The sequence below is a fragment of the Genypterus blacodes genome, unplaced genomic scaffold, assembly GCF_046128005.1.
Source record: "Genypterus blacodes isolate CSIRO-AG114 ecotype Tasmania unplaced genomic scaffold, CSIRO-AGI_Gbla_v1 ptg000156l_1, whole genome shotgun sequence".
NCBI lineage: Eukaryota > Metazoa > Chordata > Actinopteri > Ophidiiformes > Ophidiidae > Genypterus > Genypterus blacodes.
The window spans coordinates 2612972-2638110 of NW_027466957.1; the positions used below are offsets into that span (position 1 = coordinate 2612972).

The 25139-nt window shown below is 40.5% G+C and overlaps 2 protein-coding genes across 3 annotated transcripts; both read left to right on the forward strand.

Annotated features, from left to right (window-relative positions):
• The first annotated feature begins 543 nt into the window (after nt 1-543).
• Nucleotides 544-13063, forward strand: dennd2da (DENN/MADD domain containing 2Da). Its single transcript, XM_076166164.1, has 14 exons — nt 544-737; nt 5869-5916; nt 6435-6539; nt 7940-8115; nt 8700-8812; nt 8911-8980; nt 9787-9864; nt 10006-10146; nt 10697-10845; nt 11245-11416; nt 11582-11632; nt 11729-11810; nt 11913-12158; nt 12754-13063. Exons 1-14 carry the CDS (start codon nt 671-673, stop codon nt 12816-12818), a joined length of 1563 nt encoding a protein of 520 aa, XP_076022279.1. The 5' UTR covers nt 544-670; the 3' UTR covers nt 12819-13063.
• Nucleotides 13064-13546: 483 nt separating this feature from the next.
• On the forward strand, nt 13547-23948 carry LOC143012840 (serine/threonine-protein kinase 38). 2 transcript variants are annotated; one of them, XM_076166166.1, is made up of 14 exons: nt 13547-13640; nt 15077-15214; nt 16800-16851; nt 18130-18252; nt 18703-18786; nt 18862-18985; nt 19526-19680; nt 19890-20001; nt 20207-20268; nt 20923-21040; nt 21208-21331; nt 21526-21621; nt 21741-21835; nt 22414-23948. In XM_076166166.1, the coding sequence occupies exons 2-14, from the start codon at nt 15084-15086 to the stop codon at nt 22548-22550; spliced, it is 1413 nt and encodes a 470-aa protein (XP_076022281.1). In that variant the 5' UTR covers nt 13547-13640; nt 15077-15083; the 3' UTR covers nt 22551-23948. The 2 variants fall into 2 exon arrangements, with proteins under 2 accessions (XP_076022281.1, XP_076022282.1); XM_076166167.1 differs by having other exon boundaries at nt 19890-19992.
• Nucleotides 23949-25139: the final 1191 nt, after the last annotated feature.

Consider the following 25139-nt stretch of genomic DNA (forward strand, 5'->3'; position numbering starts at 1 on the left):
ATGTGGAACAGGCGTGGACAATCAGAGGGAACCAATCAGGTAACTAACTACAGACAGGGAACACGGGCAGGAAGTAATGTGAAACACCACAGAAACTGCATGCCAAAATAATACAGGAAGTAACCTCCGAAAAACAAAACACAAGATCCTAACACTGGATAAGATTATTATACTCATCGCAACAGGCCAGTGTCCAAACAAACGATATTCGTGCAGAATAATTTACGCCACAGTGGGGAACCTGCCAGGGATGCACGCCTCTTATCGCCACAACTGTTTGCTTTGGCCATTGAGACACGTCCGCCCCTTCCACTCTTCTGCCAAGTTCACCTGTACTGGGGAATCCTGCTTGTTCGTGAGTAGCCACAACCCATAACAGGACAATTCCTCTTGTTGAAATACACCAAATAGCTTCACTAATGCCCACTGTGTCTGTAATGTCTCTTTCTATCACGTTATTTTTATTTGTATTAACACAGGATGTCAACTTCCCGCCGCCGCAGGTAAAGTTGAGACATTTCCATGTTTTCCCCCGTGTGTCTTGAACGTAGCACAGGTGAACGGCGCCTGTGCAGTAAACTTGAGTGACCTCCATTATGCTGTTTGTGCAACAATGTTCACGGTCATTCACCGTAGGTAAAGGTGTGTTACTGGATTTCAAAGCGAAGACATGTGTGCGGAGGTCACAAGAAGGATCAAATGCGGATCCGAACTGGCGGACTCCAAGAGCAGATGGAGTGAGTATGGGACAAAGTGAAGCCCATGCTGTTCGTCTTTAACAGCTGTTGTGAACGAGACTTTGAGTTCTGTGAGATCATATTGAGGAAACCTCGCGGCAATCTCCGACAGTTTTATGTTGTTTGACTCACCTGGTAGAACTACACGCTAACAAGTGTAATGATAGAATGATCATGCAGACATGGTGTTGATTAGTGTTTAATTCACTTTCGTTTTGTCCTCAAACAACTAAAATTGATCTTATAATAGCTGAACATTCTTTGGATTCAACAATCCGTTGACAAATGCCCGGTGGCCTGATCTGTTAAGTTTGGTTTTGCAATGATTAGGCTCATTTTAAAGTCTCTAAAATGTCCGACAAAGAAGGATTATGTGAGACAAAACTCAAACCTCTTGACGTAATTGAACTGCCAAATAACACTAACGAATGCCGACTCTATGAGGTATAGACTCTTAGTGACCTTTGAACCAAAGTCACAGACTCATTCTGTCTATATTTGGCCTAATGGGGTTTGTGTCTGGGTTAAAGTACAGGTATCTGGTATCCTTTTGCCAAGCAGAAGTAATCAATCACTTCAATCACTAATAAACTAAAATTAAGGCGCTACAGCATAATTTACTTATTATGCATTTGTAGTGAGTATTTGAGCATCTAATATAAAAGCAATTGTCATTTCTCTTCGAAAGGACAATGAAATCAAAAATGAGCTGCCATCACCCTTTTTTCTTCTATTCCTTTTTTTTTTTTTTTTTACAGTTATGGCATCAGTCACAATGGATAAGATAAGGTAGCACAACATAAATGCCATAGCAACAAAGATAAATACAGAGATATGCTTCATATGCTTAAATATTGTTCATTTATGGTAATGTTGTTACAGGAGCTAAATAATGTTCAAAGAATGAGGGAAAACTAAAGACTTGACACAGAGGGACGAGGCACTAAAACTAAATACAAAGCCAAAAACGAGTGTGGATGACCTGGGACTATGCAAAACTAAAAACCCAGCCATAGATGAGGATAAGTAGAAAACACAGGACACAAGACCAAAGTGCACAACAATACTGGAGAATCACAGGGGCGGACAAGGGACAAACCAGGAAAAACGCCTTTTTTCTTCTCTTCCTTTCATTGCAACAAAGACAAATACAGAGATCTTCCTTTAACAGTGTGAGTCTTGCACTGTGACAGAGGTCTCTGTTTGCTGTGTTAGATAGATCGATAGATAGATTTACTTTATTGCAGTGGAGGGCCGTGCATTTCACACCTAGGCCTTTGGTTATGTCCTACACAGTCCTACCTGATTCCTACCTGATTCCTACCTGATTCCTACCTGATTCTTAATACCATCATTATGACGCCATGGCTCTAGAAACTATACAATTTGACTGAAACGCAGTATAGCGGGCGTTGCATCACCTTATTATAGTCGAGTACAACAGAGTTATATTAATATTTATTAATTAATATAAGCATTTATAATCAATAAATCCGCATTTACAATTAAGAGTGTGTAAAGCAACTTTAAGATCGCCTGGATCGCCAGCGTTTGGGTTGGCAGTTCTCTTCTCACGATGTCTAGCTTTTCTTGAAAAGTTCATCTTGAAAATGGTGTTATGTTAATTATATCTGCGACCAAATCGATCTCTTCTCCTCCTTCAGCCATTGTGGGTTGAAAAAAAAAACAGCTTTCAGCTACAGGCGGCCACACTCTTGATTCTGAAGGCCCAAGGACAGATTTCATCGACCCTGGCAACACATTAAGGCTGACATATGATTGGATAAACCTCTTCAAATAAAGCCCAGCCCCCTCTGACTCTTGTTCTGAGGCTGGAAGCAGCGCAACCATGACGGAAGCTATGAAATGAAGAGAATAGACTATGGGGAATAATTTAATACATATTTGTGAAAAAAATATATCAAAATTAAATTTATATTCTGATGGTGTTTAGGCCAGCAGAGAAGGCCTTGCTGGCCCTGACGGCCCGCCACTGCTTTATTGATCCCAAACTGGGAAATTGTTCTGTCACAGCAGCATTACAGTAAAACACGCTAGAATAAATGAAAACACAACACAACACATACCGTAGTAAAAAAAACACAGTCATAATAAATAAAATAATGTAGTAAAACTGCACATATTGATTAAAGGGCAGAAAAAGTGGACGTGACCCAAACAAAGACTATGGGGCAGAGTGATCTCTATCAGACACTGGTGAGGAGTTGTAATGGGACACGGCAGCAGGCAGGAAGGATCTCCTGTATCAGTCCTTGTGACAGCGAAGTCGGATCAGTCTCTTAGAGAAGGAGCTCCGCTGTCTGTCCAGTAGGTGATGGAGAGGACGATCAGGGTTATCCATGATGGATAACAGTTTGTTTCTTGACCTCTTGTCCATCACAGTCCCAAAAGTATCAGCCAATTACATAGCCAGCCTTCCTAATAAGTGTATTAGGTCGCTGCTGTCCCTGGCTACGATGCTGCTTCCCCAGCAGACAACAGCATAATAAAGTGCAGTGGCTACAACAGGCTGATTGAAAATTTCCAACATCTTGCTGCACACATTGACAGATCTCAGCTTCCTCAGAAAAAAGAGTCTGCTCATCCGCTTCCTGTATACAGCCTCAGTGTTGGTCTTCCAGTTAGCATCACTGTTCCTGCAGCAGCACCTTGATGCATCTTTGAAATATGCTTAAATTCCTTCAGGATATTCTTTACCAAAGCTACAGATTCTCGGCTGAAGGCAGACAGTTTTTGTGTTCACTTCTTACTTGCTTCGCTGTGCATTTTAGGCGCAGGGATTGCAACTATGACAACAATGATGAGAATAATGCTTTGTCTAAGTTATCGATCACAGGTGATTGTCAATTAACAAGAAACAGTCATGATACTGAAAACAACTTGTATTCTCTAGTCTGATCAAATCCAGCTTCATTTCAAATGCATTTCACATGAAAGGTGTATGCAATACATTACATTACATTACATTACATTACGGTCATTTAGCAGACGCTTTTATCCAAAGCGACTTACAATAAGTGTGTTCAACAAAGGTAGATAAAAGAACTTCAGGTCACAAGAAATCGTAAGCGCATTTCCTTCCTAAACCAACAGCTAAGAGCATAACTAGAGCTAGAGTAGAAGTGCAATAAGTTAGGTACTATGATGAATGAGAAAAAAAAGGACAGGTTAGAAATGAAAGATTAGAAAACAAGAGCATCAGAAGAGCTAGGACAGAGTAGGTGATGTCCTAAGAGGGAGGATCCGGGTAGTGTTTCTTGAAGAGATGGGTCTTCAGCCTGCGGCGAAAGATGGGCAGCGACTCCGCTGTCCTGACATCAGTCGGGAGAGCATTCCACCACTGAGGTGCCAGAACAGAGAAAAGCCGTGACCGCATCGATCGCAAGCAGGGGCCGCTGAGCGCCGGCCAATAGACAGTTCCATCTTGTTCCTATAGGCTTGTGTTGGCAAACCCTTGTCGTGATAAAGACTAAGCCTGATTGCGGGGTGTCGATTTTGTCTAGCCATCATTAGGTGCAGCAGGTTGTGATCAATTACGCTATCTAAAATAGAATAATAACTTTAATAAAATTGAAGTCCTCAGGGAACCACCCCTTTAGCGGGTGATCAATCAAGGCCTCAAAGGTCCAACATACATCAACTAATTCAAATTATCAAAATAAAAAAGGAACTTGGTGAAGGATGTTGGGAGAACTGCCCTTGTTTGTTCTCTCAGAACAAAGGACCACATGGCTTTTGCCAGGGTCAGGCCCTACACATCTTACACAAACAAAGCCGAGGTCTGTTTAGTTTCCTTTGTACAGTAGAACATGTTTTTTCTCTAGCTTTATGTAACACACAAGCTCAAAATGCTTTATAATCATTCTGTTATGCTTTGGATTGCGACAAGTGTGCTGTTTTAAGCCATACAGAGAGCGCCGATTTTAGATCAGGTGTGGACTGAGCAGTTTCTGTCTGAACTGGCCTGCATGTGAGCATGCACAAGCAGCAGGCTTAAGATGATGTCTGTCAGTTGGTAGAAGCCCTTCAGCTGAGAGGCAAAACGTCTTTGGGGCTTGAGTAGCAATTCCAGTTGCCTCAGATCAACTTTCCTTGCATTTGCAGAGTAACATAGAGATAACTAGCAACAGACAGAAGATAGCTCAGAAATAGCTGTATTTACAAAACATAATTGGCTGTATGAAAGTCTGCGGGATGATAACGATGATGATTGGTTTTGCATCTCCAGTAGAATCACTGTGGAAATATTCATTAAACCCAATATAGCCCTTCAGGGTAAATGTGTTTGGCATTGTCAGTCGTCCTCTGTATGGCCATTTGTTTTGTTTGCTTCAAAGGTGTATTTCTTCATGGCTGACATTATAGCCAGACTGGAATGTTGCTGCTGACACAGAAATGTTGAAATAGTTTGAGTTAATTACACCCAGTAAGCTAACTCATCGGCTGAACACAAACATTGGATATTACTGCTGATATGAAGATGTAAAGAAGTTCAAAGGCTTCTATGGAAAGTAAAACTGAAAATGTGTGTGCATTTGGTGTTTGAGAGTAGGTGAAAGAATGAAGGACAAATGTTCTTACAGAAAAGACAGCATGGTGTTGTAACATGTTTTTGAGCCTCAGGGATGTTAAACACAATGTGCCTTTTCCAGCTGAACAGCAGCAGCACTACTAGGCACAGCACACTTAAGAAAGGGGAACAAAAATAAAAAGATCTTTTTGGCAATTGAGATAAAAACAATAAACCAACCAACTTTATAATGAAATTTAATGAGCCTGAAAAATCTCAACTCAATTCTCAACTCCTTCACTAGTGCTCAGTATACGAGGAAATAAGAGTTCTGTCTGTGCACACACACACACACACACACACACACACACACACACACACACACACACACACACACACACACACACACACACACACACACACACACACACACACACACACACACACCTGCTGTTTCTTGAAATCTTGATCAAAATATATAAACAGCTATAAACTTAATGTAATTGGTATTGCAAATATAATATATATATGTATATAATATATATATATCTTATCATTAATGAAGACTGATTATTCATTTGACATTTGTGTCTGTTTAAGGTGCACAGCCCAGGAGTGAGCTTATGTCAGATGCAGATTGGAAGCAGAGTAAGTACCTGGACCAATGAGGGTTGTAAGACCAATGTAACATTTGTAAGATAAAGTATTCTCCAACCAGTGCAAAAGCAGGTTTTACACAATGACCATACCCCCTGTAAACCTTCGTTACACAATCATCAATGTTTAGGTCACAAAATTGGCCAGGTTTAACAATGTTCTTGATGGTATTTTGTTAGAGCGAATTCAACACTCAGACTGACAGAGATAGTGCTATCACGTTTAATACGGAAATACGTTTAATTTCAGGTAAAATTGTAGGATAATTTACTTTGTTTGAACACATAGACAATGTTAAGATTTTGCTGTTTGTTGCCTTTTGTTGAAAAAACTATTGATGGCATTATTTTTTTGTTAGCATCTGCATGGTACAGCAGGTTTCTACAAGTCCATAAAACCCTTGCACAGTCCTGTACTTATGAAATACTCCTTTTTGAAATGAAGCAAAAATAATTTTATCATGTGAAAGTTTCATTATGGGGCAATTATTCCTGTTGTTTCTCAAACAGGAATACAGGAACAGGAACCGTCATCCACAGAGGATGACGGTAGAGGAGCAGGTGCCCTCAAAAGAATCAGTGCCATGTGGTCCTCCTTCCGCAGACGCAAAAAAGGTGATGAGTGCCGCATTAAAAAGCTAAACAAAGGATTCATGTGTTTCTAATGGCAGCCAGGCAGGAAATCATCAGAGTTCTTCATCAATTCGCCGTAGGTCTTGCCCTCAACTATGATTTGAAGGATCCATGTATTTTTTTCTGAATTAATGTTCAAATATCCAATGTCCAGCTTTTTCTGTGTTGTATTGGATTTTCCAACCCACAGGGCCAATGGGCTTTGTCTGCATTTCTTAATCACAGTAAAGATGAGATGTGAAAGTGAGCCCCTCTGATCAGGTGTGGATGACATTCGTAGGGGTTCTCCTTTCTGCTGTTCTGATGTTTGTTAAATGCTGAATGGTTTTTTTAGTCACCTGGGGAGGGATGAAACAACAGCATTGTACGTGGGTTCAAAGATGCCTTCTCTATTTTCATTTAGATGAACGGCTGAGTCTTGGAGTTGGCCCTCCACTGTTGAGCCATGTGTTTGTTTAGTGGTTGTATGGTTTGCGCAGGTCTGTGCACACCTCACTGCATCAGGTTGCATACACCAGGTTGTTTTCTTGTTTGGGTGTGAGGCTTTTGGTGGACTGGTGTTGCTGGGTTTGGAAAACACAAGATATGGTGTCTGTGAAGGTTCTCAGTCATGCAGGTCATGGTATCTAAGGAAAGATGATTCTTAGGCTGGTACAGGCATGGATACGTTTCACCTCTCATCCGAAAGGCTTCTTCGGTTCTGGCAGACTGGTGGGGATCCCCAGGTTTTAACCTCTCTGGAGTCGTAGCCAGGGTCACTGATACTCCTGATTAGTCATAACCAGGCTTGTTGATACTCCTCAACACAACACATACTCCAACAATAATGTACACATCCTGGACAGGGAAGACAGATTTAATGACCTTACCTTTAGAAAAGATAACGTTTATGCTTAATGGCTAGCAGTCAATGTATGAAATAATGATACAAGATATGGAAGGTACAAATTTAACTCGAATATCGACATCTGGACACCAGTCTAAAGGTGGATAGAATCTGTTGTTAGTAAGCACTCAAATACTTGCTAATGCTACTGTCATACAAATGGGTACACTTTTTGAAAGCCTAATTCTTTGCTCCAAACCTCCTGTATGCAAGGTTAGTTACCAAGAATAGAAACTGGAAGTGGATTAGCAGTTTATGAATCATGACACTTTGTGTTTTTATTTTTTGTGTTTTGTGTTTGTCCACATTATTGCGTGCTTATTGTTCTTTTTACAATTCATTGGAGGCTGGAGGAAACAAACAAAATATGGTTGGACTAGTTGACAGACCGAGCACCCCTTTCATTAGCAGACAGGGTCACAAGCTTGTAATCATTCTCAGCTGAGGCTTGGAAAATCTTTACATGTTCTAAACATAATACTGTATGTCTGTGCAGGAGAGAAAGAGTCTGCACTAGTGGAACCACCAGACTCGGTAGAGGTCGACAAAAGATCCAGGCAGCAGCGCTATACCACTGGTCAGTACTTCTTTGAGTACTTAGTAGTGGTCAGCCTAAAGAAGTCCAAGGAAGGAGGCAACTACGAACCCCAGATCATCTACCAATTCCCCAAGGTGAGTTTCAAGGTGGCAAGAACAGTCCGTGCCACATTTTACAAAGCATCAATTCCATCCCTTAAAACCACCTTTAATCCCCTCCAAAATTGAAATATAAATATAGCCAAATATAGCCAACAGATAAATAAAACAATTGTAATTATCTTCATAATCATCAGGATATTTGCATATCCTGATAAATCAAAGAGATTGACAAACCTCAACACCATCTGACTGTTGAGCGGGTGGTATTGTTGAAAATCTGATCTACTCCCTCTTTCCCAAAGTCTACCCAGAATTATTTTATTTTATTTACAGAGGTGTGTGTATGTGTGCGTGTGTCAACGTGCACAGGTCACTCAGGTGATCAATCACTGACCCTGTTTCCATAACTCATTGGCAGATTGTTAGGTGCCTGTCAGTACTCATACTATTTTATGTATGAACTCTGATTTTGTCCCTGGACAACAAGTAAAGCCTTTTACTTAACCTGCTTTAGTCGCTGCTTTTCAGTCCAGCTTTGCAACAATGTTACAGAAGAGACCTTTATGTTTATCTAGTGTGATAGGACAATGTGTATGTATGTTTGTGTCTACCGTTAGCGAGATGGAATGGCAAGGTTTCAGAAGGAGGAGGAGGAGAAGATGCAAAGGGCCATCACTTTGTTTTGCTTCCCAGATGGCATCAACTGGGCTCCTTTGACAGAATATCACAGGTAGAAGAACCCCCTGTTGTTTTTTGACACATTCATGGATACATTCAGTCTACAAAACTGTAAAGTCATTGCTTTGGGCTGTCAATGTCTGTTTTCAGTGAGACTTTCTCCTTTGTCCTGACTGAGATTGATGGCAGCAGAAGAAATGGATACTGTCGGCGGTTACTGGTCAGTAAACCCCCTACACATTCATGCCCATACACATACTACAGACTCATTCAACATTTTTAAGCTGTGATATTTAGTTTCAGAAAACCTTTTCTAATCATACTGAGGCCGTCTTGGAGCCATTCTAGACACCCTAACCCTAACACAGCAAAATCGGAGATGTTCCTCCAGTTTGGGGAGATTGAGGAACCACAAGTTATTTAGCTGACTATCAAAGATATAAAAATTGAAATTCCTTAAATAACTTGAAACGGTAATAAGTAATTAAAAAAAGGGAACCACCCATTTTTTTTTTACAAAGGATAGAAGATAGCAAATTATTGATCTAGCCTCAATGGTTCACCATGAATTTTTCTTAATCTTAATATACCACACCTGTGCAGGAGATGGAATGTCTTGACAAAGGAGAAATGCTACCCAGCAGTTATATAAACAAATTTGTGTGGGCAAAATTTGAGAGAAATAAGATCTTTGAATGCAAAAACAAATCTTTGGGGTATTATTGAAACAAATTGAAAATGGCTATAAAAATAAAAGTGTTGCATTTCATATTTGGTCTTCCACTCACTCATGACAAACACAGTGAGTCATTATTATCAATTCCCGGAGAGTTGTCAGATGGTGGAAAGCTGCTCCATCTTAATAGGAGGAGAAAAGCAAGAGAGTGCAGTTTCTTTTTTTCATATAACATATCGGAGCCATAAATTACTGCATGCTTTGTTGTTTGAAGCTGAAGTGGTCCAACATCATCTATAAATCTCATCTATATACCTAAATAATTACTTTTTCCACTCTTCTTTCTGCAGCCTGGTGGAAAGGGAGCACGTCCACCTGAAGCTTACTGTATAATCAGCCGCCTGGCTTGCTTCGGCCTGTTTTCCAAGGTGAGAGGTCATAATGATTCATGTCTTTTCATGAAAGTCTAAATAACTAAAGTAATTCTATTTGTGGCTACTACAATTTTGATTAGGTAAAAACGTAAAGGTGGTTTTCAAGTAAAGGAATGTCTGCTTCTGTTTGGGCAGATTTTTGATGAAGTGGAGAAGCGGCGGCAGATTTCCATGGCCATGATCTATCCATTCATGCAGAAACTGAGGGAGGCTCCATTCCCTGATCCAGGAAACACAGTGGAGATCAAAAGCTTCATTCCTGAATATGGGACTGAGGTTAGATTTGTACACTCATTCTCCCACTAAAGGCACACCCTGTAATTAATTTGCTCTGGTCTAAATTAGGGTCTCAACAGTTACTTGTGTTTCATTTACTCTTGAGCTGGAGCCATTTAGAGTAAAAGAAAGATGAAACAGGTCACTCATGCAATTTTCTGTTATTTGCCTAAACACAGTACACTTTTCACAGCAGCAGAGTGAACTGTTTATACACTTGATGGTAATTCAGTTATATATGGTTTTGCAAATGGACATGGGTAAGTAAATAAAAATTACTTTGAAAATGACTTTTTTCAGCGGCCCCTTCAGTGGAAATCTGTTTCTGAAATTTTAATAATTGCTATATCTGGAATTGATCTGCCATCACAAAATAAAGTGTGAATGTCATATTCATTGCATACTTGCTTTCAATTTTGGTTTGTATTGTCATCATTCATAATGCTAAATCCATATAGTCATCAAGTAAAGATCAGTGTAATTTGTCATTTATCAATGATATGATGGTAACAGTGATGACATATTTGTGACAGTGGTGACTCTCCACTAGATCATCAGGCTGACTCGGCCGTTGGATTCCTGGCTGGAGCATGTCAACTTTGCCACGCTATTCCGCTTCCTGACAGACGAGGAGGTGCTACTGGTGTTCGCTACCACCGTCTTGGAGAGACGGATAGTTTTCATTGCTGAAGAACTGGGGTACTTTCTACTGACCAACCTGCACACTCACTCACCGTGTTTACCTGCACTCAGTAGTTTCACATAGCAGTACATATATATACAGATTCAATAGGATTGAACAATCATTGTCTGGTGTGCTGCTTACTTGCAGCATGAGGCAAGTTTTCCCTTTAAGTAAATCTTGCAGAACTGTAGATAATGTTCTAAATGTATACATGCCTGAATAATAGATTTACAAGTGCGTAAGTCCTGATCCGAATCCAATTAAACATCTATGGAAAGAGCTGTAACTCTCAATTTAGAATCACAATTCAGAGACGGGAGCATTGATGAATCCTGTTGAAATGTACTTTCTTCAGAATGAAACCAAATTTTGTTGTTGTTGTTGTTTCTGATGTTATTCTAATGTCTCTACAGCACGTTATCACAAGTCATTCATGCCGTAGCAGCCCTGCTCTACCCATTTACCTGGCAGCACACCCTTATCTCCATTGTTCCAGACATCCTGATCGACGTCGTGATGGCTCCAACACCCTACCTACTGGGGGTCCAGAAGCGCCTGCTGGATCTGGTGACTGACCAAAGTGATGTGAGTTATTATTGAATATGTATCAAAACAGACATTTTTGGGAAGACAGTCTTGTTTTCAGACCATAGTTTTGGAACTCGACTTGTGCAAAGACGTAAATGATGTAAAAATGCTTTGAGGTCAATAACGGTATTTACTCTTCCTTTTCTTCTTTTTGCAACACAGCTCCTTGTGGTTGACTTATCTGAGGATAAAGAGAAGACTTTCATTGTTTCTGTAAGTGTGAGAAAATATTTTTTTGAAGTTTGATTTTGTAATTGAGAATGAAAAAAATAAGTTTGTCAGTGATGTTGTAAAACTGACACCTTTCAGATTGGCGATGAGACCTCTATTCTGCCCCCGAAGCTCCAAAATGAAATACTACAGGCACTAAAGGACAGAAAGGAAACGATGAGTACGTAAGCTGAACTAGTTATGAATAGATTCTTGGAAAATTTTAAATGTTATCTGAGTCATGTATAAGAAATATCTTTGAACACAGTTGTGTTTCTTTCAGCGGTGGAGGAGCTGAACCGGGTGGTTTCAGAGGCTTTCCTGCCGTTCTTTGTGAAAACAGTTGGCCATTATGCCTCATATGTGACGTACAGCAGTCCTGGAGCAACGGGGGTGTTTGAAAAGCGGAAATTCTATAAGGCCATCAAATCAAAGACCACTCGCCACTTTGTCAAGAAGTTCATCCAGACTCAGATGTTTGACCTCTTTATTCAAGAGGTAGAGAAGCAGCATCCTGGCCCCCACCAAGGTGAGGACTCAAATATGAATTAACTCACATTTTTAGTCAAATTATATTTTCAAGATCTGACTTTCCATTTGAATTTACACAATATAGATACACTTGTTTTACTTGTAATTGGTTTAGATACTGTATCTTTCTAGTATCTGTGACCCATTGTCAAGTCTCTCAAGTCACAGCTCACACAATGATCACTCACAAATTTGAACTGAATCCAGGATTTCTGACCTGTAAAGAGTGAAATACAGCACACATGTTGGTGTTAAGTACAAATGGACATGAGGTCACCAGTTAATACTAAATCTACATGAAAAGTACATAGATGCATTCATACTACACAACATACTTGCATGTGTACCTGTCCTCAGGGCAGAGGTGAGACTGGGGATTTTAAACAAAGAAATATATCCATTTTGACACTATTTAATCAACCATTACCAACAATAACAGTGGTGCTATCTGATATCTTTGTAGCTGCTTGTCCAGTGTCCATGTGTGGATAACTTCACGCCCACATTGTGCATGTGTGCTGCATTTTGCTGATGTGTTCCAATGTGATGTAGCTTTGTATATTAACGCAACCTCCTGTTTTGTTTTTCTAAAGGGATTTTTCAGGAGAAGTTCATTGAATACCAACAAAAGAAGAACTGGGAAAAGAAGAAACATTAGCTATCTTGTTTGGGACCCGTCTGCAGGATTGACACGGTGTGGAAAAGTCAATCTTTTAGTTCATGCATCATTTTTCCCATGAATGGTTTTGTCAAGTGTAAATTACTATGTTAATGTTGCTGCTTCTTTTAAGAGGGCTTTAATTGTGCTGGTTGTAGACCTGTGGCCACTGTGTGATACTGTAACTAAATATGTGGCCCAGGAAAATCTTTTCAAATAAAGACTCATTTTGTAAATTGACAAAGGTCATTTCTTTGGGATTTAACACTTGCCTCGTATTCAGAAGTATGGACTTGATTCCCTTGATTCATCGTCTGTTGCATCTTTCTTGGTCCATACGGGGACTTGAACCGGCGATCCTCCGGCGATCATCCGGCGATCCTCGGCGATCCTCAAGCTGAATCCCCGATGGACTAAGCAGAACCTGGCTCTCTTCATCGTACTGTCAGTGTGGAGAAGTCCCCCTCCTATCTCCTCAGGGCTGTTGTTACTGTTGTCAAGAATACATTATATATGATAGAATGTCATAGGAATGTTCTGTTTCTTTAGTCTTTTTGTGTATTATCCAAAGATCCTGCTGAAATAATATCTCACCTGCAGGTACTCCATTTATACAAACCATGTTTGTCCTGCAAGTTTTGAAATACAAATGGGTTTATTACACTTAACCGTTTGCAGTCTGTGGTGCCTCTGTAGCGCTTTTCCAAGCCAGGGTGCTGGGAGATGTTGGCCACGAGGTGGAGATCTCGGTGTAAAGTTAAGGTAATGCATCCACGCTCACTACAGTAGAAGAAGAGAGCAAGATCTTCATCTCCGATCAAGGTAAGCGAACAAAGAACATATAAAGTAACCAAGACCGAAGGCGCAGGAACGGACCACCATTTAATTCATTACGATACTAAATACAACTACATGTGCGCTACTTTATGTTGGAGTTTGTCCCCGAATAAGCCTAGTGGAGTATTTGTGACGAAAAGTAGCTAACCTTTACCAGCTAACTTTTCATTTAGCCATTTCAGTCGTGGAAGTTCGCTGTAAAATCCACTTTTCCTGTGACTTTCACCATTAAACCTTCATAACTGGCACTAGGCTGTCACAAAGCGCGCCATTAAGTTTGAACACGACTTTGGCGTTTTACTTGCACATTCTTCGCCGTACTTGACAAATAACATGCTAACAACTATTAGCAGGTAACAGCTGTTAAGGAGTGTAACCTAACGTATGCTACCCAAAAGTTGTATATGTAGCTGAAAAACGTCACTAATGAATCACATTGCTGTAAACCATAATTGTTTGCCGTAAGAGTCGTCCAACTTCAACGATATAGCAACAATGCTAAGGTAGCTGTTTGACTTTGCCAACTGTGTTGTTAAACTTCTGTGACAATTGTTGAGCATCGCGTATTTCGTAACTTATATAAAGTTAAACCAGCCCTTAACTCTTCATTTACGTTCTGAATGTAAAATTATATCATGAACTGTCAATAATTTTACATAATGTTTGGTTAAAGTTCTTTGATAATGACTAATAAATAATATCATGCATGTGTTTGAGTGTCGGCAGGATAACTCGGTGCTTGTTGACCGAATATACTGTACTTTCAAATCACCATCTTTGGATAGCAAATTCATTTGTTGACGTTGTTGTCCATGATTAACCTGAGCAATAGATTGTGTTTGAAGGAGTCACATCTAAATTCCGAAGTAGGGGTCACCGACAGATGATTTTATCCGAACCCCAAAACTTAAATATATTAAATATAATAAGCAATAGTTTGGTGAGATTGTTGGACATACGTAAGCATGGCTAAAGCAGTCGACTCCACAAACAAGGGACACACAACTATATATGAATTCACCTTCTAACAATCGGTGGCCATGTGTAAAGAGTGTAAATGTAAACAGCAGCACTTTAAGGAAACACACACACACACAGCAATCTGTGGTATAGACACGGAATTTTATGAAGTCAAAGCCCTGTGTGAATGCTTAACAAACGTTCTACATTATGGCCTGAAACAGCATCCATGCCACGCAGACAATTCATGAAACTGCGTAAATGATTGTCGGTTAATATCCCGAATCGAGATCTATATTGAATAATGCCGAAGCATACAAAAATATAACGAATACATTTTGATCATATTGCCCAACCACTCACACTGTCACCGTGTAGTGTAGGGACATGCAGTTGCTGTGGAGACGGCTAAAATGGGTTGTATTGTACTGAAGACAGTCTTCTGCTGTGTTTTCTTGCAGGTAAAGCATGGCGATGACGGGCCAGAGCTCATGCTCCTCCATGAGTAACCACACCAGGGAGAGGGTCACAATGGCCAAAGTGACCCTGGAGAACTTTTATAGTAACCTCATTGCTCAACACGAGGAGAGAGAGATGAGGTAGGAGGATTACATCAAATTCTTACTTCCAGTTGACGGTAGTGATAGGCCCTTCTGTACCAGTTCTCAAATACGCATTCATTATGACGACAAAGTAGAACAAATTGCTATTCAGTAGTTTGACCTACACTTCATGTTAAATGAACTATGGTAGCTATGGAGTTAAGCCAGTCAACGTACTTAGCCTCTTTTTTCATAGCCAACTCTCTGTGCTTGCCTATTCCTCTGGACAACTGTGATTATCCAGCCAAGATGAAAGAATATTCATTTTTGGCACAGCTAGGCAACTTATCTGTGCCAAAAATGAAAAATGTCATAGGGAGTACTTTGCGCTAAGCAACAGCAAATAATCACAGCCTTTTGAACTGTACTTGGGGGCCGACCTTTAATTATGATTCATACATGCAAACCTGTCCCTTTTCAGCACATTTTGCCATTTTTGGTGGTTGAACAGATTTGTGTAGAGCTGAAGAGGCAGGTAGTACAGCATGGAATACATGAAGCTAGTGGTCACGTGACAGGCTCAACGTAATGTGACCTCACTTAAGATCCAGAGGTAGAATAAATGAGTTCAGGGAAGATCTGTGTATCGCCTCATTTTTCCTGTTACTGCTGGCTCTGTGATTATAACAGAAGTGTCTGAATTTGTTTGTTATGAATGTTGTTATGATTCAACCTCTGCCACGTCAAGTCTCACCCTTCCAGACTGATTTCTAGCGCAAAACTTATCCTTAAATTGTTCCCATTTAAGTAATTGATTCCATATTTTTATATTGATCAGTAAGATGTATTAATCTTTGAGGCTTAGGTGAATTATCTGCTATCTTTTACCACTTTTAAAACAGGGGTGGTTCCCCGAGGACTTTCATTTATTAAAGTTATTGTTTTTATTTTATTTTATTTTGATAGCAATATTAGCAATATAGTGTGTTGAATCCTGTCTGATGTATGATGAAGAACAGCATTAGCCTTGTTGGTTGATGCATGTGAACTGAAGGGAGTTGAGGGAGAAAGAATTTTCACTGTAGGCCAAATGGGTCAATTATTAATATCAAAGAGTATAAGTACTAATACTGTATCTCTCCTATCGCGCGCGTGTGTGTGTGTGTGTGTGTGTGTGTGTGTGTGTGTGTGTGTGTGTGTGTGTGTGTGTGTGTGTGTGTGTGTGTGTGTGTGTGTGTGTGTGTGTGTGTGTGTGTGTGTGTGTGTGTGTGTGTGTGTGTGTGTGTGTGTCAGGACCACTTAATATAGTTAAAGTTGTCAAGTCCAATTATTAATATTATAGCGTTTTAGCTTCTTTAGGGCAGCACAGTAGTTCAGTGGTGAGCACTTTTGCCTCACAGTAAGCAGGTCATGGGCTCAAATAGTTTCTTATGTAGGTGTAACTCGGCTCTGAATAAAACTAGTTTGTTCATTGCTGTGTGCTTGGCGTCAAAATAGTGCATATTCATTTTTGTTGGATAAATTAAAACATTGACAGAACATAATGGGGCATGTGTTCATTGGCCAGCAGGAAAATACATGTTTTGTTATTATTGTATCCAATGATTGTTTGTGTCTAATGATTGCACTACATATTTTTCAGGCAGCAAAAGCTGGAGAAAGTGATGGATCAAGAGGGTCTGGCTGACGAAGAGGTATGTGTCAATCACAGATGTTCTCTGGCCTGTTCTGAGACCAGATTCCTTTATAAAAACTGATCATTTTGTACTTATTTAACTCAAAACAATTTCATCTCACAGACAACAATTCAACATTTTCAATCACAAAAACAAGCTATGTAATGTATTATCTGTGTTGGGGTTTGTTTGTCTTCAATAGAGAGGGCTCAGAACACAGCCTTGTGGCACGCCGGTGTACAGGGTGATAGTGTAGGAGGAGAGGTAACCTATCTCCACAGACTGAGGTCATACATACAGGGCAGATGGAGGAAAGACAGACAAAACTCACTAACTTGAATAGAGCAAAGGGGCTTAAAATTAAAAGGCCACTCAAATATAGCTGTCCAGTTGGTCTCTTTCTGTCCGTCTGCTGCCAAGCATGTCTAGGAAATCAGCCACCACCATCTGTTGATCACCTTGAATTTAAGGGCTTTAAAGCCAGATACCACTGGTAATCCAGTATGGTGGTAGTGGTATCCTTAATGCAGTGGAGTCACTTAAGTGTGGTCCCAGCAGAGGGCGAATGGGCGGCGCAGATAACACTACACTACAGCAGTGACGGACTTGGCTAGAGAAGTGGAAAGGGACACTCGGTTAATATGGATACAGGCTCTGGGAATTGGTATGGGTGTGTGGATTCCCTCTCTTCTTTCATTGCAATGGAGTCAGGATGGACAACTAATTATATTGGGTGCACCCTGAAAGTGGAAGATGCTATTCCCTCTAGATCAGCAGCTAATTTCTCCCAACAGTCGAAACCAATTTAGATGTTATCTGATCATGTGGTCAACCTCATGTGATATCCTAAACATTGTGGCCCAAATGGCTTAAAACTATGAACTGATTACTAAGCTAAGGAACACAAATGCAAAAACAAAACAAAATCAACTGGCCACTCTACCACAGCAATGACCTGACCACTCATTCACAGCCAACACCAACGGGTCTCAAGGTTTTATGATGTTTCCCTGGCTTCATTGGGGTTTCCCTCTTGGCACAGGTGTGGCAGGGTCATCCAAACAGATGCAGATGATTGCAGGACAAAGGGGGTTTTGAGGACAAAATGAAGCGGAGATGAGCAATATTGAGCAGATTGGCTGGCTCAGCTCCTCCCAATCCCAATCTACCTATAAACATTAAAAACAATTTTGAGTGTTTTTTGAAAAGTTGACTGTTGTGAGTTGTATAATGGAGAATCCTGATTTTGCCTTAACTTATTTGTCTAAAGAAAATAATGCTGTCTCTGCTCTACAGAAACGTATCCGACGTTCTCAACATGCAAGAAAGGAGACGGAGTTCCTCCGTCTGAAACGCACACGACTCGGCCTTGAGGACTTTGAATCCCTGAAGGTTATTGGGAGAGGAGCTTTTGGAGAGGTATAGAATCTTTTTAAATAAGGTGTAAATAGTTTCCCGATATGAAGCACTAGCATAGCCAGAAAGTGTTGCCCTGTGGGGTAACCAATAACAAAAAAGACAAGTCAAAAATACATGTACAAGTTTATTTTTGTTTTTCCATTTAGACAAAGCAAACAAACCTAATATCACATTCACAGTATGTCACTGTATGACCAACAACGTTTTGTTGAAGTATTTCCCCTTATTGTGCTCTTCAACTGACAAGATTGACAGAGAAAACACTTCTGCAGCCATTTGCTGCTGCTTCCTGGCACTATGGCTCTAAAACTTCCCCTCTTCTGAAAAATCTCATAAAATAAACATTAACAACAGCCAAAAGCCAGGTTTGGGCTTACTGTAGGACTTAACAAACATTCAAGGGCGCACCTGCTGCCAATCCTTGGAATGAGCAGTACCGTTTGCTTTCAGGTTCGTCTGGTACAGAAGAAAGACACCGGCCATGTGTATGCCATGAAGATTCTCCGCAAGGCTGATATGCTGGAGAAAGAACAGGTGAGGAGAAAAGTTTTCAAGAAGATCATATTAAACGGCATTGAGAATGGTGGAACAGTAATGTGTGTTTGCTAGGTGGGTCATATTCGTGCTGAGCGGGACATCCTGGTGGAGGCAGACAGCCTCTGGGTGGTCAAGATGTTCTACAGCTTCCAGGATAAGATGAACCTCTACCTCATTATGGAGTTCCTTCCTGGAGGTAATATTGCTCATCATGCTCATCCTATAACCATGACTTCTAACACACATGAAAATGCTGACAAAGTGGTAGATTTTTAAAAATGTGTTTTCTAGGTCTTTTCTGGAAAATGAAATATCCTAAACACTGTACATCCTCATCTAAATGTCAGATAGAGGTCCCCTAAAGCATTATGGGGTTGTGAAAGCTTTATACATACAAACACAGAGGCCCATGCACTTAAATGCATCCTTTTAAACTATATAATGACTTCATAAAGTACTTCATAAAGAGATACACACTTGATTATCTAATGAATGAAATTAATTTCTGTAACTGCAGAAATGGTAATATGGCCATGAATGGTTTGTCAACTGTAGGAATGCAGCAGTCCATCAGTCTTGTTTGATGCCATAACTAAATCTTAGATTTTCTGAAATAAGTAAGGACTGTACCTAATGCATTTATTTAATAAAAATGAAATGTGGGGATATCTATATGGGGCAGGTCATCTAGGGATGGGAGGATTCCTGAGTATATGTCTATATTCTGGCCTTGCAGGAGACATGATGACTCTCCTAATGAAGAAAGACACACTGACAGAAGAGGCCACCCAGTTCTACATAGCAGAGACGGTGCTGGCCATCGACTCGATCCATCAGCTGGGCTTCATCCACAGAGACATCAAGCCAGATAATCTGCTGCTGGACTCCAGGGTGAGCATGCAATGAAGGAGACATCACCTATTTACACATTCAGTTCAGTCTATTGGTGATTTAGGGCAGCATACAGCATGCTAAACATCTTTATATAAGCATGTTCTTTAGTCATACAACTCCAGAAAAATTCTTGAAAGACCCGGCACCGCGGCATCCCGGTTGAAAAACACTGGCGTAGAGAATTAATGGTTTGTGTTGTGTTTCAGGGTCACGTGAAGCTGTCGGATTTTGGATTGTGCACTGGGCTTAAGAGAGCTCATCGGACGGAGTTCTACAAGAACCTCAGCCACAGCCTGCCTAGTGACCTCAGTAAGCAAAGTCAGGCACCTCCCTTTGTTTCACTTTTACCATTTGACATGTAGATTGCATCTAACTGTACTGTTGAATGTGTTTGCCATTTTCATTCAGCAAAAACGTTTTGTAGATAGAACGCAAATGCTGGAATGTTAAACTGAAGTATTTGCTATGGAAGAGATAAAGTAGGGCAACAGCATTCTAAAATACAAATATAATGTCTACACAGCCTTCCAAAACATGAACTCCAAGAGGAAAGCAGAGACGTGGAAGAGGAACAGACGCCAGCTGGTGGGTCTAAGGATAAAGCTGTAGAAAGGATACCTTTTGTCTTGTGACTCTGTTGCTAGGTTTCCATCCAAATGCTTTTGCCAGGCTTCTATGGGTTTCGGCTTCGGCCCCCTGATGGGTCGGGAATGTTTGTGTGTTGCTTTACAAATTTTTACATTTACGTGGCTAGATTAGTTACTGCACTGCATCCCCGTAAGCCCAGTTGTTTTGTTTATGAAATTAAAAATATATAGGGAAGTACTTCATCTTAGTCCTGTGTGTTGATCAGGGTTGTGATTAAAGGTGTGGGTGGGCCAAAGAAGATTTTCAGATTGGGCTGCGTCTTTCTTAAATTTGGGGATGGCTGCTCCTACTCGTTTTGTCATAGAAGCCACACATCCATACATTGGGACCCTTTGCCTCAGCCTCTCCTACTCTGTTACCTCACTGTGTGGCTGTACTGACAGGATCTAATGTAGAAAAGATCACAAGTATCAAGTCGAAGCGGTCCTTTGCCCTTTCCCAATTACGATTATGAGGATACAATCTGTATGCATAGTGTAGAAATCTACATGCATGGTGTATTAACTGACGTTAAGATTATTGAAAAGTGCTCTCAATGAACTGTCTCTCACCTCTTCTTCCTCCCTTCCGTGCTCCTCTCTTTTCTCTCAGGCCTTCTCCACAGTTGGAACCCCAGATTACATCGCTCCCGAGGTTTTCATGCAGAACGGCTACAACAAGCTGTGTGACTGGTGGAGTCTGGGAGTCATCATGTATGAGATGCTGATAGGTATTTGCGGACCACTTTTTTATTTTCATGCTGGGGACTCTGTAAATTATATTCTGGCTAAGCAAAAATGTGGGGAGGAAGACGAAGGAGAGAAGTAAGCACACAGGAACTTGTAATGTGTAGCTGAGGATTGACCCGTTTGTTGCTGTGGTCTGTGACGTCTACAGGATATCCCCCATTCTGCTCCGAGACGCCGCAGGAGACCTACAGAAAAGTCATGAACTGGCGGGAGACGCTGATCTTTCCTCCCGAAGTGCCTATATCGGAGAAGGCCAAAGATCTCATCCTAAGGTAGAACCTTATCACAGATGTACCTTCTCATGATTATATTAAGTGTGTCTATCAGGTTAAGGTTAATGCTTCTTTAATAGTGTAGATTTAAGGATGAACTATAGCATATTTATTTATCATGATTCTTTAGATTTTAGCTGTGATAAGAATATGCAAAAAATAGTTAATTTGTATTCTAAAAATGTCATGTCTAGGTTCTGCTGTGAGGAGGAGCACAGGGTCGGTGCTGCCAGCGTGGAGGAAATCAAGTCAAACGCCTTCTTTGAGGGCGTGGACTATGACCACATCAGGTGGGTGGCTAGTATGTAGCTAGCATGAATGTCATTCACAGGGATGCACACAGTCACAGCAATTTCTATTTCTTCTAGATCTTAAATAATGTGTTTCATGTGGCTCTTGTTCCCTCCAGAGAGCGGCCTGCAGCTATACCCATAGAGATCAAAAGCATTGACGACACCTCGAACTTTGATGAATTCCCTGACTCAGACATCCTCCAACCAACAGGTATCTTCCATTTTACATTTTTGAATGGAAGCCCATTTCCACCAGAAAAGAAAACCGTAACTACTTAATTACTTGAAAAACGAACCCTTGATTTGAAAAACACTGCTCTTAAAAACGAAAATTATGAGAAAAGATTGAATTATGAGATAAAAAGCTGAAATTCTAACTTACAAAATGTACATGTTGTCTCCTGCAAAGAGATCGTTTTGACTTTTTATCATTATTAATATTATTTTTTATCATTTTGTCAACGCAGCATTTTTATTTTCAAAGCTGTCTTTTTCTCTTTCACTGGTGGAAATGGGCTTCCACACTTTAACCCTGCATGCATTTAGTAAAACTGTACTCCAGACATCTTTAAGATGTTTACAATTCTGTTAACTCGCATGTTAGTCAGATGAAATAAGGTGTACATACATATAGCAAGCTACATACGACAATCAAACACGGCCCATTACATGACATTACACATGTAGGATTCACCCAGAGCGAGAGCACATGAATTAATTTGGCAGAAAACCTCAATTTTATGCCTGTATTGTGCTGCAATTGAGATAATATCAATCTTCCTCATTCAGCTGCCCAGGTGTCCAACCAGACCGAGGCAGACCTGAAGAACAAGGACTGGGTCTTCATCAACTACACCTATAAACGCTTTGAAGGCCTTACAGCGCGAGGAGCCATCCCGTCCTACATGAAGTCAGGAAAGAGATGAACACCTCAGACCTTGGCTTTTTATCCTAGACCTCCACGAAACCCAGACCCAGTGCTGAGTTTCAGCAATGAGTGGATATCAAAAATGATCCTGCAAGATGGAAAACTGCTCCTAACAAGGCCACGCTGTTCATCAAATGATTCCTAACCACAGCCATTACATTACAGAACGAATAATTTAAAGGAGCTGAATGTCTTTGTAGGAGCTGCTGCTTTGTGTTCTGCAGGTTTTCACTTTATCTGATGCTTTTCCATGGTACCTTTCTACTCTCCGCTCACGCATGACTATGGGACATAAACGATTCGGACTATTCCTACTCGTCTTTTTACACCAGTGGACCTGCCGCGGGATTTCTTCACTCTACATATCGGCATCATATACATTCCTTCTCAATAAAACCAGCAGCAGTCTTTTGCACCAGCATGCCTACTGTTTTTACCAAGGGCTCTTATCCTTCCAAACCACAACTCTTGAATTGTACACCCCCCTCTAAGCCACACACGTTTCCGCTTATGTTCGAATTGAGTTGTGTTTCGCTGACACTTGAAGTGACACAACGCTGTTCAGGGATTCTGTCCAAATGTTTTTTTTATACTCAGTTCTGAGGCCTCGGTTTGCCTGCTTTACCAAAGACTGTTAGCTGAGAGTGACTGGGATCACGGTTGTACTTGGCGTCTGTCCCAAGTCACTGCCTTCACTTCCTGCTTTACAGTAGTTTTATAGATTGATATTTAGAAGCTTTGGGGAATGAAAGTGGAATTGTCCGTCGTATGTATGTATTGTATGAAACAACAATCTTGTTACATGGTCACAATGACTCACTTATATTAGCACCTTATGTATCATTTGGTGGGATTACAATATAGTCAAGCCTGCAGCTGTTGTTTATTTGAGATTGTTTATTCTCTGTTTGGGGGTCTATTTATTGGTTTTGTTGTGCATTTCCGCATTAGTTCTGTTTCCATTCCTCTTTGTGTGAAACGGGCACATTTTTACAAGTCAACAACGTTTTCTGTGAAATGATGTCACTTGAGTAAGATAACATGCGTCTCCTCTGTGATAATGAGATCAGAACTAAACACAGAGGAGCTTTCCACCATCAACTAGCTGTCTGGGAATTAATAATCATAAACTGAAAGATGTGTTTTTGTGAACCTAAGCTGACCGAATGTTTGTGCTTTAATGAGGAAAAGGAACAGCTGAGTGAAGTCACATTTGTCCACCTGGCCAAAATATTGAATTGCCACCAGCGTCACCGCTCCAGGGCTCCATTGATTCAAACCTTTGCTTTCCATTTGGACTGTAAAGTGTGTGAATGTCTCTCCATACAGACGTCACTGCTGTTTGGCAACTCAATATTTGACCGTCTTGGTGTCTTGTCAGTGTTCATATTCAGGACTGCTTCAATAGAAAAAGCCTTAAAAAATGTTATTACCCATGATTTCTCCCTATTGAAAGCCAAATGTTTTGAAATGTTTAAGGAGGAAGGTTGAAGCACACTTCAAACTTCATCGACATTCAGTTTAAGTACAAATGTGCTATTTTGTTCCAGGTTGTGATGGGTTAAATGCATCGCTGCAGTGCAACAAACAATGTCGGGCTCTAGTGTTTGCCTGCAGTGTAACAAGGAAACTGAGTCAAAGCAAGGTGAAAATAAAACTTCAAACAAGTTCAACGCAACCAACTGTAATATAAAGCTTAGCTTGGCAAACATATTTGTGTAATGGAACAAAGCAGCCTTGTGGGAAGTCGAACATGATTTTGTCATTTTGACCCCATGTTTACTTTGCATTAGCATGTTATCTTGTGCGTTCTGTACAGAAGAGGAGCGGTAACATCCATTGAAAATACAAATGTCATTGCTTAACTCGTGACCACATGATAATTGTGATATTATCCTTAAACACGAAGGAACAGGATCTCCAGAGTGAGAGTCAGACATATACAGGAAGGCGTTGTTATATCATCGGTTGTATCTTCTGAAGCTGTCCCAAGGTCGCTGTTTATCATGTACCCCACTTTAAATGCACAATCACAGCATGTGTTAGCTTGTCGCACCTTTTCTGAGCCAGAAGAGCTCATTGATTTTTATCACTGTAATAGACTGGAATAGTAACAAGTTACTGCTCTGTGCCAAACAGCATTACTATTACACGGCCATGCCTTACATCACTTTGTGGCATAATTCTAATCAATGCTGGATGTCACCTCTCCTCTTCTGAAATTTTGCATTCTTGTGGGAATGCTTGCAGAATGGAATGCTATCTGGTTGGTCAGCACTATCACATTAGCCAATCCATAAACAAAGGACACGTTCTTGAGGTAAAATCCACCCACATGTTGAAAACGTGCTCCTCTCCTCTTCTTGCTCACTCTCACCATTAAAGTTCTTTTGAATCAGGAGTTGTGACTTGCTGTAAATGTGTACCTGCACCTATTATTGGTTAACGAAAATGGAATGATGACCATGCACTGGGAGAAAGTCGAACAAATCCAGTGGTGGTAGTTAATTCCCTAAATGGACTGTGGGCAATGAAAAGCAATAGACTTCATGGAATTTTATTGATTTGTATTTGACTTTTATTGATG

Excerpts from the sequence above, each read along its gene's own strand:
- dennd2da (XM_076166164.1), top strand. The coding sequence starts at position 671 with ATGTGTGCGGAGGTCACAAGAAGGATCAAATGCGGATCCGAACTGGCG. Across the intron at positions 8,813-8,910 it reads CCTTTGACAGAATATCACAG|TGAGACTTTCTCCTTTGTCC; the intron begins GTAGAAGAACCC and ends GTCTGTTTTCAG. Across the intron at positions 12,159-12,753 it reads GCATCCTGGCCCCCACCAAG|GGATTTTTCAGGAGAAGTTC; the intron begins GTGAGGACTCAA and ends GTTTTTCTAAAG.
- LOC143012840 (XM_076166166.1), top strand. The coding sequence starts at position 15,084 with ATGGCGATGACGGGCCAGAGCTCATGCTCCTCCATGAGTAACCACACC. Across the intron at positions 18,253-18,702 it reads GGAGAGGAGCTTTTGGAGAG|GTTCGTCTGGTACAGAAGAA; the intron begins GTATAGAATCTT and ends GTTTGCTTTCAG. Across the intron at positions 21,836-22,413 it reads AGACATCCTCCAACCAACAG|CTGCCCAGGTGTCCAACCAG; the intron begins GTATCTTCCATT and ends TTCCTCATTCAG.